The following is a 13,512-nucleotide window of genomic DNA, read 5'->3' as shown; positions in this document are numbered from 1 at the left end:
GAAAGCCATTGAGCATAAAAAAAATCATCTTAAAAGGCCTCAGATACGCACCTGTCCGTTCCTGTGTGCAGGCGGCGATGTGCTGTGACTTCATTCAGATGACACCGTTTCAACCCACCTCCAGCCCCTCCTCCACCATCATAGCTAAAGCTTCATCAGAGTGCCATTCCCCCCGGACTCCTACTGCCTTCCCTGTCTCATCTTACCCGGTCCGGCAGAAGACCACCATGTTGAGCCTGGCTCTGCCAGAGGTTTCTTCCCAATGTGGAGTTTTTCCTCTCCACTGTCACTTCATGTTTGCTCATCATGCACAGGTTCTCTCAACCTGTGTTATCCAACTGGACATCCATCTTCCTGAGTGAAGCTCTAGTATCAGCTCATGGCACTGGATCGACCCATAAAGATCAGCATACCGTCTCGCTAACCAGCAGTTTACAGACTAACCAACTTCATCTGTTTTCACTCCACCACCAGTTTCAGGCCTGGGGGGAAACAGCCCTATTCTTTGCACCTGCTCATGCATATCTATCAAAATTTAGCACTAATGTTTCCTTCCGACGTCTGAGCGCCAAAGACAAATGAATTGTATCAATAAATTTGGCAATTGTCTTTTTTCTTTAGATGAGTTTTCAGATTGAAGTGTCCCACTAGTGGTTCATTCCTCACAAAGAATTACAATTTTTACAATGTTTGAGGTCTGAAATGTGGCAAATGGTTGAAAAGATTAGGCCAAATACTTGTGCTATATCAGCTGTTCATTCAGGACACCAGATACAGAGATAAATATTAATGCAAAAGAGACAACAAGCTGCTCAGTTCTATCCCCTTCAGCTTTACCTGCCTGCCATTGAAATTAAAAAGGTTGACAGTATATTTTTCATTTCAGAGAAAAGGATCAAAGCTTTTTCACAGAGACTGGCTTTGCCATTTTATTTTATGTAAAAATGCTAATGCTGTTAATTATGATTAGATTGTGTAAAATCAGTGATTTTATTTATTTGAATGATTGATCAGCAACTGCTATCCCACACACACCATCTCTGCTCCTTACATAATTAATAAATGAATGCTCATGGTAGGTGATCATTCATATATTTCTCTTTTAATAGCTTTGTATCTCTTCTTTTATGCCCTGTGTTAATGGGTCTGACAAGAATTCTTCTGCTGCTCCTCTTTGATCAACTAAGTTACTAACTAACATTACTGTCTAAAGTTTTTTTTTTACACATTTTAGAAACAGTTTCATCATTTTCTGTCTTCTTTGTGGAAGTCATGTTAAAAAAAATTAAAACTACCAGCAGGACATTATTTCGAGCTCTTTTATTCAAAATAGGAAGTCTTATGAGCAAACAGAGAACAGACCCATAAGTAGAGAAAAAAAGTCGTAAAATTACAAGATAATCAAAAAAAGTCAAATAAATGTATTATATTTCAGCATTTCTATTATATATGAAATTCTTATATATTAAGAAAATAAATCTAATTGTCAAAGGATTAGAGAAAATGTTGAAATAAAATTTACTCCGAGTTGAAATAATATAAAAAGAAAGTATTGAAGAGAAATCATACTGAACTAAAATTGCTGCAGTAACCTCAAAGCTTTACAAATGCAAAGAAATCTAAAACACAGTCCTGGTCAGTGAATCTCTACCACCAACCACAATAAGGTACAACTTCATCTTCATATGAAACATGCTAAGTTAAGATTGGTTTAACTTTACAAAGCATCAAGAGCTGAAATAAAATAACATGATCATGCATAATTTTTTATTATCCATCAAGCTATTCTAAGTTGTGGATAAACTGTAAATCATAAGGGATGAATATCTAAGAGGATTGAGATTTTCCTGTCAATAAAGTGTGACAAGAAACTTAACATATATTCATAACATTTCCATAGTTAAAATCCCTTATTTAATTCCAGATCAGTGTCAGAAGTTATTTCTTCTTCACTTGTGCATAGAGATCCTCTGGATGGTCAGTAGACACTTGAACCTGAGCGTACTCTGTCTCCTGCTGTCCATCGTCCTGCACTGAGACAGAGGAAGCTTCAGGCCGCCTCTGGAGGACAGTAATGTCTCCATAATGAAGTTCTTCCTCTGTTTCATTGGCTGCAATTTGATCAGAAACCTCCTGACATGTTTGACTCTGTGGGAAAATAAAAATGTTCTTGTTCAGCAAAATACTGTCTCAGCTTGCAGAGGAAAACTTATTTCAGTGACGCTCACAGAACATTTCCTCACCTGGGTCTGATCTGGAGTTGGACATTTGGTCTTAAGGCACCTGGAAGACATTTGAGATCTGTCAGAATAAATCTGCTTTGATTCAGAAAAAAACAGAAAGATCCAGACTGAGAGAGTCAAGAATGAGCCGAAACAGACATGAGAGGATTAACATCAAAACAACCAGAACAAGAATCAGCTGAACACAACCTTAATAAGGAGCTGGTTCAGATGTTTATCTGGAGGGTTAATAAAAACCTCAAAATCATTGACTGAATTTAGTTCAGTATGTTAATGTCTGACACTTACCAGACAGAAAGAACCAGACAGACGAACAAAAAGTCTCCAATTGCAACTGTGACCAAGAAAAGATAACCTTTTGCTAAAGCAGAGAAAAGAAAAGTTAAACAGTGACAAAATAACAACAACTTAAGACTATATTTAAATTTGAAAAAAATTAATAAGTGGATTTTTGCCACCTTCAGTATTAAGTAGAATCACTGCTGATCTCTGATTCCCCAGATCATTTGTAGCCTCACAGTAATACTCTCCTCCCTCAGTAACATTGAAGCTGTAAACCTGCCCCACAGATACATTAATGGCTCCATGTTTGCTGTTCCTGAACCAGGTGAAGCTGGCAGGAGGCTTGGCTCTGCTGGAGCAGCTCAGCTCCACCCAGCTACCTGCTGACACCAAACCTGATGGACTGATGGATGCTGAGGTGTCTTTAGGAGCATCTGAGGAAAATGGGACACACATTAACTTTATTGATCAGAAACAGCTGAACCATGACGTGCTGACAGGATCACTAACATGAAACACTGAGAGTCACTTCTGTCTCTGCTGTCTTGCTTCCTCCATTCACAGGATATCTGGCAGAACAGCTGATGTTGTATCCATCATGTGTGTCTGACAGAGTGATGGTCTCCTGGATTTTAGTTGTAAAGGTTCCATCTGCGTTTTTCTCTGTTTGTCTCTCAGAGTCTTGTTGGAGATTCCAGGTGAGTTCAGGAGGTGAGTGTGGACAGGGAGTCACAGCTGAGCAGCTTATAGTGACAGACTGATGCTCCTTCAGATCACCAACAGGGATATTAATGCTGGGACTCCAAGGAGAATCTGGAAGTTTAGATCAGACACACATTTCACACAAAAAAATTATATGAATATATGAATTCTTCTAATAGAATAATTTATCATGTATAAAGCATTAATTGGAGAAAAAAAATTCTATAAATGACTTTCAAATATTTAATGAATTATCTTAATTTGTAAAGTCCGTCATTCTCATGGAATAATGCTTAGTGTAGTACAGAAAGCAGAAGATTAGGAAAGAAAATAGTTGTTTTATCCAATTTCTTTAATGTTGACTTAAACTACGCAAAACTAGTTATTTAGCACTTTTCCATACCTTCATCACAAAATGCTGTGACGCAAAAAGCCAAAACCATAATTCCATTCTATCAATAATTAAACAGCATTAACATAATTAAATTCCAAATTGACTGTGTATGATGTGATCATTGATAGATAAAGTTTTAATTTTTAAAACAGGAAACCAGCTAATGTTTCTAATATTACAGCTACCATAAGATATACAGCAGAAGCCAAGAAATAAACATTGTTCCAAACAGAAATACATAAATAAATTTAAAACAAAAACAGTAAATTACTCAATTTTACTAAACATTAACATCATACTTAAATATTGAAGCTCTATTACCTTTAACTGTTATACTGAGAGGATCACCACAAGCTGTTGCTTTAAACGGCTCGTTCTCAATCCTGAAGAAGTATCTGTCTGCATAACTGGTCTTTACATCAGGAAACAGAGTGGTGCAGTTTTTCTCTCTCAGGTTTCCAGTAATATTCAGTGAATAGGTGTTAACTGACCCACTGCTGTTGAAAATAACTATCTTTGGATCAGAGACAAAATTGGTACCACCTTTCATCCAAACTCCATAGATAGTTCTGCTGCTGTTATAGCTGGTATTCTCTGTATTATAGATACATGGGATTTCCAAATAAGATCCATTCAGAGCTTCAATCTTCTTTGGTGTAGTGATTCTGAGGTTTGGGTTTTTATCACCACAATCAGCAAAAGTAGCTGTAAAAACAGACAAATGATGAACATGATGTGGAGCAAAATCTGCCTGCAGAGAATCTTCATGGTCCACAAACTCCAGTTCAGCTGCAGCTTATTGTGGATCCTTTAAATAACATCAGGATCTAACATTTCAGACTAGAAATGATTCACTTGAGGTCTCTAATGAAATGAAGTGAACAAACAGCTCACCTGGAAAGAAGACAATCAGTAACATGTTGACTGTCAGCAGGTTCTCAGAAAGAGCTGCCATCAGATTCAGATGATTCTTCTTCATTAGTCAAACAAGAAAAAAAAAATATTTGCTGACTTTAAATGCTACGTCTGAATATAGAGGTTCATCTTATAGCAAAAGTAGCTTTGAAGGTACTGTAGACATTTTAACGTATTTACTAAAGAGAATACGGAAATACTTGGTTAAATGATTAGTTAGAAATGTAAACTTACCAAAAATATCTGCAGTTAAGTCAAAAACAGTTTAGGTTTAGAACCAGTTGACCTATTTAGATCAGCCGATCAGCAGCAGATTAAACAGCCACCTTCTTTATGACCAGATGTGTTACTTAAAGGAGTCTCCATCCTCTTCTTCTGTGAAAGAGGAAGTTAGCTCTATCAAACTGATTTGACAAATGAAGTCATCTAATAGAGTGCTCAAACAAAAAGTTATCTATGTGATAGTTTCTTATTTACATTTAGTTATAAGAATCAATGAGTTTGATCACAAAAAACAGTAAAAAACTAGCAATACATAGAAAATACAGCCAGCTGCCATTTTTCGCATAAAACTCAGCGCTGTTTTTTACTGTAGAAATAACCCAGCTTCTTCTTTTCACTTCAGCTTTTTTTCTGCACTTTGTGCAGCTATCAGTTCGTATCTGAACATTTCTTTATGAAACTCTAATCAATCTAATTTCACTAAATTTGATGCTCATTCTTGTAACGTGTGTAACACTTAAAGCTCCAACTACACCAGGAAAATGTTCTATTGTTTAATCTGCTCTTTGGATTTGATCTCTTTAGAAACTACTTTATGCTGTGACAGAATCGGTCTGATATAAAAAAAAAAAAACACAATATGATGACGTTTGAAAATTTTATAAATTTCTCATTTTTAAAAGCTATTTTTAAATGCCTTAATGGTCTTGCCCCTGAGGTAATCTGTAAATTTGTTTTAAAGTATGCAAATGAAGGAATCAGGACAAGAGCTGGAGCTATGGGGAACTGCAGGATTAAAAGATGTCGGACGTCTATGGGTCAGTCTGCCTTCTCAGTGAAAGCATCACATCTCTGGAACTCTTTGCCTCTGGAGCTCAAGTCACAGACTGATATTCGACTTTTCTCCACAAGATTGAAAAAATGGCTCAAAGACAAACAAGAGTGTGACCACTAAACTGGCTTGTACTGTACATTTTTGTTTTAACTTCTCTTGTTTTTTTTTTTGTTTTTTTTTGTGTGTTTTTATGCATTTGTGTGTCGTTATTAACCTCCCTCCCCCTCAATGCTAACACCTTTTAAAAGCCTAACCAGGGACGAAGGCTGCAAATTAGCCCATGGCTACAAGCCTTATGTACTTGGACATCGGCCACCTGTTTGGTTGCAATGTTTAATTGTACTGTCCCTGTCAAATAAACAAATAAATAAAAATAAAAAACCCAGCCTGGTGGAAAATTCAGTTCAGAGTCAGCTGACATATTCAAATTCACTGTATGCCCTCTCAGAAATGCTTTCTTTATTAAGGTGAGTACACACTAACCGCAGAGATTAAAATGATTTATATATTTTTTTCCAATTTAAAGATACATTCAGGAGTGAATTGATGGTCAATGATGCTAATGGCACAAATCAGGCAAATAAAGTGAAGTGAAACAGCAATAAGCCAAGTACACATGCCGATAGAGCAAAGAGGAAGTTTGCTCTTTGCTCTATTCTTATGTTCACATTTAAAAATATGAACTTTCTGTCAATACCTACTGTGTTAGATGGTCAATGACTGGGTAAGGTAGTGATGTTGCATGCAGAAGCACAACACAGACAAAGCTTTGTTCCATCAAAAGCTCATTAAAGATTGATCCATCCCCAATATTGATCCATTTTGTATACAGTGTATACAAAATACAATTTTGTTTTGTACATTTTTTAGACGGTAAATGAGAAGCAGCTTATCAGTGAAATGAACATTTCCATTCCATAAAGTGCAGCAGTGATAGAATGTAAATAGTGTGGGAGAAAAAAAAGAAAAAACATTGTGCAAAAAAGCACATTGATATGGAAGTTCAGAGCATTATTTTATATCATATACATAAGATGTAATCCATCAACGTGCTTCTATATCAGCTCTTGTAACTCATTCTGGTCCTACTTCTACTGAAGAGAAGTATTCACTAGATGTATTCACATCCTCTTTGCAAAATCTACCATCATCTGTCCTTCCACATTTCTGTTCTAAATACCAAAAATGCTCATCATGACCTCATCTCTAGTGAGGTGTGAATGCATCTCAGGCTGAGTCACACTAAACACAGAGCAGAACATTAATGCAGAACATTACTCATACACACTGGCATATATCGTCCTGATCTGTGTTCGGGGTTCGGTGTTTGGGTTCCACAAAACAAATACCTTGCAAAAAAGAAAATAATTGTTCAATCAAAATAAAAACCATTAAATGTCCAGGTTTTGCACTGTGAAAGAGAGACACCTAAACTATTATGGATCCAAAGATAGAAACAATTTTAACAACTACAACATAATTGTTTGACAGATATTATTTGAAATACAGAAGAAAATCATATTTTGCACCTGATTTATAATTTCTGTTTTTTAAATCCCTTTTAAACAAATATAGGTTTTTTTTTATATATAAAACAGATATTCACATACAAAGATGGTAAACATGCTTCTAGTCTGAATAAGAAACAGCTCTAGTGATTTGTTACCATCTCTAAGAGAAGTCAGAACACAACAAACAAACTTCTTTTTATTATTTTAAAACTTCCTCTAATGTTTAAGGAATCATGACATAACCTCTAAAGTATAGATGCTGCCAATTGAGTTTAGTTTGTAAAAAGCTGAAACATATCAGTAAACAACAAGTAAACATTTTAAATTAGGCTAAAACTTATCAACAGGGAAAGGAACTCTCTCAAAGCATTGTTTTAATGTCATTCAAACTGTGATTCATGAAATCATGTTTACTTGATGAAGATTTTAGCTCTGAACATGCAAGAGTGTGACCTTCCTCCTGTGGAATATTTACCAAAGAGATGTTCAGATAATAATAAAAGTATAGACATATGGTTGATCCTGTGATAAACTGGTGACCTGTTTAGGTGGGCCTCCTCTTCTGGCCTTTTGATGGCTACAGAAAGAAACAGTTCCTGCTGTGACCCTGAACCTTTATTTGATTGACAGACAGAAAAAATAGATCCTTTGATTATGGTTAGGTGCCCTCCTTGTCTCCTTAAGGTCCATTATGCCTGATCCTGCGTTACTTTGTTGAGATCATCTAATTCTTCTGTATCTTGTGTACATTAGGCAATAAAGGAATGTTTTTTTTTTTCTTTACTTACCAGTAAGTGCTTTTAATGAAATTGCATTGTTATTTGGGGAACTCACTTAAGTAGCGTAGTAGAGTAAATTTCTCCACTGTGAGATCAATAAAGTCAAATTAATAAAGCTTAAAAGATAAATGCGCCAAGGAACCAGATACAAAAAAACTTTTAAAAACAGTAAGAGACACACTGAGCATTAATACAGTATGAATGTAGAAAAAAATATAAAATTAAAGATCAAAACAGGAAGCTATCCAAAATTTTTTGGGACAAAAGCTGGAACAGATATTCAAAACTCCTGTGCAGTAATTAGGTGGCCAATAACATGCTAATAAAACTAAAACACAAAGAACAGAGAAAAATAAATAAATAAAAGAAAACATGACTGAAATACTTCTGTGATGAGGAATGCAGTGCCTTGTGAAAGTAAGAAAAGCAGGTTAAAACCATGATGCTGCCACCACCATGTTTAACAGTGGGGATGGTGTGTTGAGAGTTATTAGCAGCATTGCTTTTAGAACAAACCGAACATTTCGTGTTGGTGCAAAAAAGTTAGATTTTGGTTTCATCTGAACAGAGCACCTTCTCCCACGTTTGCTGTGTCTCCCAAGTGGCTTGTGGAAAACTAAAAAAAAAAAAAATATGGATATCTTTAAGAAATGGCTTTCTTCCATAAAGGCTAGATTTGTGACAGACTCTGCATCACACTAACACCACTGCATATTTGCACCATAATGCTCTGAACTTTCATATCAATGTGTTTTTTGCCCCATGTTTTTTTTTTCTCCCACACTGTTCAGATTTTATCATAGCTGCACTTTAAAGAGTGGAAATGTCATTGTACAAAACAAAATTTTATTTTGTATACAAAATGAAAATAAAAGTTGCAATTTTTTCCCCAACTAATTGAAATGTCTTTAAATACTCATTAACATGAAATCAACACACTGTAGTAAACAGAAAATGGAGACAAATTATGTCTTTCAGTCATCAATGCACACATTCAGCGACACACAGGAGCTCTTTCAAGCTGGGCACCGTTTCCTTCACAACAACCAGGAATCAGAATCAGAAAAACTTTAATAATCCAAGGGAGAAATTAATTTCTTTACATTACTCCATCTGTAATAGAGTGACTATAGGACACAATTTCATACAATATATATAGTTAGGGGGTCCCCGCTCCATCTCGCCATCAGTTTGGGGGTCCTTGGTCTGGAAAACATAGAAGACCCCTGTTCTTGACGGTTTTAATATTCATGTAACTTGTTTGTTAAACCTGCCTGGTATAATTTTCCAGGATTCCAGTATTCCTTTTTAGTATGTATTGAAATGGAATTTCAAATGGAAAAAATTATTAAAATAAAAAAAAAACATTTGCACCTTAAAGACTACTTTCCTATTTTTCTTTTAATAATTACTCATAAAAAAGACCATTCAAGCAGCACATTTTTCCTGATGTTTTTGAGAATATACTGTAGGGGTGAAAGCTGCAGCTGCTACTAGTGTGAAGTGAATGGACAGCAACAAAGCGTTAAAGCAACAATGGGGAAATCTGTCCCCTCAATGCTAACGTAAACCCTGGTTGGATAAGGATTCAAAACTGGATATGAAGATGAAATCTGACGCACAGTTTCAGAGTTACAACTGATAAAATTATTGCTGTCTGTGGTTCTACAGTAGGCTATGGTGTAATTGAGCAATATATGGAAGAAAAAAAAAAAAGAACTATGAACTAGTTCATTTTTTGGTTTTGAATTATGAACTATGAACTGAACTAGTTCATTTTAAAATGTGTGAACTGAACTTTGAACTAGTTCACGTAGAAAGAGAACTTTTCCAACACTGGTTGTTGGTGAGGAAATGGTTACCACATGCTGATTTTGTGGGGGAACCGGTGTTTCAGATGGTGGTTCCCATTAAACTTTTTTTTTTTTTTTTTTTTTTTTTTTTTTTTTAATTTATTTATTTATTTGTTTATTTTTATTTTATTTATTTATCTACTTATTTATTTATTTATTTTTTTTTATTATTATTATTTTTTTGGATGGACAGGACGGGGGGGGGGTGGTGGAGTCGGCTCCGTGCCCGGCTGGCTGGTGGGTCCTGCTGCCGGTCCCGTGCCCCCGGGCTATGGTGGTGAAACTGGTGGGGCCCCCTTCTCTGGGGGGGCTCTCGGGGAACGGGGGTGCCTATTGGAGTCAGCGGGGGAGCTGGCTCCCTGGGAGTGCAGCAGGCACCCCAGTCCTTTGCTCCCCATCCCCGAAATCCTCCCTCTGCCTGCTCCATCACTCGGCCACACATGTAGGTTTTTGGGGAGGGGGTCGTTACTGGAGGGCCACACCTTCTGATGACGTCCCCCACCCCAATTTTATTTTGCATTTTAGAGACTTCCATCTACATCATTTTCACAACACACATCTATGTAGGGAATTTTCGGGGGGTGGGGGTCAGGGCCACCGGGGGGGGGGCTTATTTTATGGGCCTCACCACGGTCGGCCTCCTCCATCCCCTCTCGCATCTAGACATTGAGGGTTGAGGGTTGTCGAAGGGGGAGGGTGTGCTGGCACCGTCTATCTCCTGGAGGGGGGGTGGAGTGTGCCGGACACCCCCTCTTGGTACTCCCAGTTTTAATTGCATCTGAGAGCAACACGCAACAACACCACATTCGAGCGGGCGCAGTGAGGATCGGGGTCTTCTCACACCCCTGTTCTCCGGCTGCCGCCTGGAGTCTGGGGCCTGGAGGAAGAGCGGGCCACCTGGTCCGTGGTTTTGGCTGGGGCTGGCTGCGGGGCCTAGGTGGCCTGCTGGTGGCGGGGCTGTCACCTCTGCTCTCCCCAAAGAAGGTTGGATGGAGGGGCATGAAGTGCCTGGTTGAAGGTTTTTTTTTTTTTTTTTTTTTTTTTTTTTTTTTTTTTTTCGGGGGGGGGGGGGCGGTTCTGGTTGGGTGGCCGGCGCGGGATGGGTGGGCCCCGGTCCCGGGGGGGGCTCTTGCGGGGGGTGGTCCGGTCCGTGTGCGGGGTGGGGGGCCGGGCTTAAAGCAGGAAAGAGATGGGTTGGTGTGGCGGTGTCGCCGCTCCCCTCCCCTCACATCCGGATTTTAGGTTCACTTATGGGGTCATCCGATAGTCCCGGGACCGACCACCGGTGTCACCGGGTTTTTGGTCCTGGTATTATTGGATGTGAGTGTTATGTGTGAATGTGTGTCTGCGTTGTTATTTTCTTTATTTATTATTATTATTATTTTATTCAATTTTTTTTTTTTTTTCCTGTGGTACGAGTGGGGGCACTAGGGAGGGAAGGCATGATTGAGATGGTGTGTTTTTTTTTTTTTTTTTTTTTTTTTTTTTTTTTCTTTCCCAGGTTGGGGTCTCAACCGCACCCTCTCCCAAATACATCTCAAGTCTCCGCTAAGTGCGGAGCCCATTCCCCCCGTCCTGCTCTCCCTCCGCTGGCTGGCGTCGGGGCTCACCGGTGCACTGGTGGAGCTGGGGGTGGATGCCCGGGGTACTGCTGGCTCATTCCTGGCGGCCTCTCCACTGGCCCCGGCCGGCCGGGGCTTTGCTGGGGCTTTGTCTGGGGGTGGGGGTGCCCTTGGGGCCTCGGATCCCTGGGGCCTGGGACTGGATCCGCTTCGGGGTGGGGCTGGGTGTTGTTCGGGGATTTTCGGGGTCGGTGCCGGTGCCTTCGCTACGATGCCGGTTCCTGGGCGGTGTTTCTTTCCTATGCCGGTTCTGTGGTATCGGTTCGGGGAGGGGGGGAGCTGCGCGGCATGGTGGGGTGCGGGTCTTGGGTCCTGTTTTGGGCTCCGGTTTTTCCGCTCGCACTTCTCCTCTTGCCTATTTATTTTAATTGTAATTATTAATTAATTTATTTATTTACCTATTTATTTGTTATTTTTTTTTTTTTTTTTTTTTTTTTTTTTTTTTTTTTCTCTCTTCCTCGGTGGGGGGGAGCGGTTGCGGGCGGGTCGGTGTCTGGTGTCCGCTGTCGCATTGTGGGGGCCCCTTTTTTTTTTTTTTTTTTTTTTTTCTCTTTTTTTCTTTGGGGGGTTTGGCATGTCTGTTTTCTCGGGGGGCAGGCGGGCCTGCTGGGTGGGGGTCCTGCTGGCGGCGCGCCGCTGGTGTGTGGGGGTCCGGGCGGCTCCGGCGGGGGTAGTGTTGGGGGGCCGGTCTGGGCGGGCTGGCTGCGCTGGCTGGGTATTCGGGTGGGTTTTCCCTCCTGGAGGCATGGCGGGGCTGCTCTGTTCCCACTGATCGCGGCGGGTGGGGCTGCGGGGCGGGTGTGGGCCTGGGGTGGCTATGACCGGCGCGTGGTGGGGGGCCGGGGCGGCGGAGCTGCTCTGGCCGCGTGTCGGGGCCTGGTGCGGGCTGCGGGGGGGGTGGCGGACGTGGCTGGGCTGCTTTGGCATCGTCCGGTGGGGGGGCGGCGCGGTTCGCTCCGCTCTGGCTTTGTGCTGCCCCTCGGGCTGCTGGGGGGGGTGGTTGCGCCGGCTGCGGTCTGCTCCTCTTGCGGTTTTGCGCCGGGCGGCTTTTCTGCTCTCGGGCTGATTCTGTGCGCGGTGTGTTTCGTTGCGCGCTGTTGGCATCGGTCTTGGTGGGGTGGGGCTGCGCTTTTGGCCGGGGGGGCGTTTTGGGGGGGGTCCCGCGGCGCTCGTGGCCGGTTCGCGGCGGATGCGCATGGGCCCCGGCCGGGGGCGGGGCCGTCTTAGTGTTTTCCTGGGTGGTGCGGTCGCGGTGGGTGTTGCGGCCGGTCGCCGGGGCTTGGTGCGGGGGGGCGGGGCGTGTTTCGGTGCTCTGTGGGGCTGGGGCGTTTCGGTCGGCGCCGTGGGGGGGCTGGTGTTCGGCGCCCGGCCCTACTTCGGGGTGGCCGGCTGCCGGCGGGGCCCGCGGACTCGTCCCCGCGGCTCCCCGGGGCGCCGGCATGGCGGTGGCTGGGGGGCTTCCTCGTGGCTGTCTCTCCTCCTGCCTTGGTGGGGTCTGATTTCCGGGGCTGGCCCCGCCTTGGTGCCTTCGCTTCTGGGGTCCCCTTGGGCGCCTGGGGCTTTGGGTCTCCCGGCGCTGGACTCAGTGCTCTGGGGGGTGTGCCTCTCCGGCTCTCCACAACCACTATTGAGCATTTTTTTCTATGGTTAAAACTTTACATGCACAAGTTCACCCTCACAAACAACTACAGGTGCTAGGCTTCAGGTACTTAGAGATTCACTTCCAAACAGAAACCCCACATTCATATCTTCAGGTAACACAGAGTACATGTCAGACTTAATAATATTACTTTAGTGATAGTTTCAAGGTGTTTGCTTTATTGTATATCTCGTACCATGTTTTCTGGTTGTGCTGTTCTTTTTTCTTTTTTTTTTTTTTTTTTCTCCATCTCGTTACAGGTGTTGAAGCAGACTGAAAATGTTTTGTCATTGTCTCCTTCCTATCTCCTCTTTCTTTCATCTTTTGTCCTGTTTTTTTCTTTTTCTTTTTCCTTCTTCTTCTTCTGTTTTTCTGCTCTACTTACATTGCAGTGTCCATATGCACTGTAAAACTCCCTGCATAATTATAATAAAGCAATTTATATACATGAAACAAGTGGAGCGGTATGGCAATTGCGATACCGCTACACTTGTGAAAGTAAAATCTGTTGGGCT

The 13,512-nt window shown here is 41.5% G+C and overlaps 1 protein-coding gene across 1 annotated transcript; it reads right to left on the bottom strand.

Annotated features, from left to right (window-relative positions):
- Positions 1-1,427: 1,427 nt before the first annotated feature.
- Positions 1,428-4,600, bottom strand: LOC119785180 (sialic acid-binding Ig-like lectin 13). The gene is made up of 7 exons (XM_038287651.1): positions 4,516-4,600; positions 3,943-4,326; positions 3,036-3,338; positions 2,702-2,959; positions 2,532-2,604; positions 2,244-2,283; positions 1,428-2,148 (listed from the first exon to the last, which is right to left on the bottom strand). The coding sequence occupies exons 1-7, from the start codon at positions 4,598-4,600 to the stop codon at positions 1,939-1,941; spliced, it is 1,353 nt and encodes a 450-aa protein (XP_038143579.1). The 3' UTR covers positions 1,428-1,938.
- Between the last annotated feature and the right edge of the window lie 8,912 nt (positions 4,601-13,512).

The sequence above is a fragment of the Cyprinodon tularosa genome, unplaced genomic scaffold (genome assembly GCF_016077235.1).
Source record: "Cyprinodon tularosa strain WSP-4 unplaced genomic scaffold, ASM1607723v1 ctg1063, whole genome shotgun sequence".
Taxonomy (NCBI): Eukaryota; Metazoa; Chordata; class Actinopteri; order Cyprinodontiformes; family Cyprinodontidae; genus Cyprinodon; species Cyprinodon tularosa.
The sequence above is the reverse complement of the archived record's forward strand: the minus strand, read 5'-3'. Positions and strand labels throughout refer to the sequence as shown.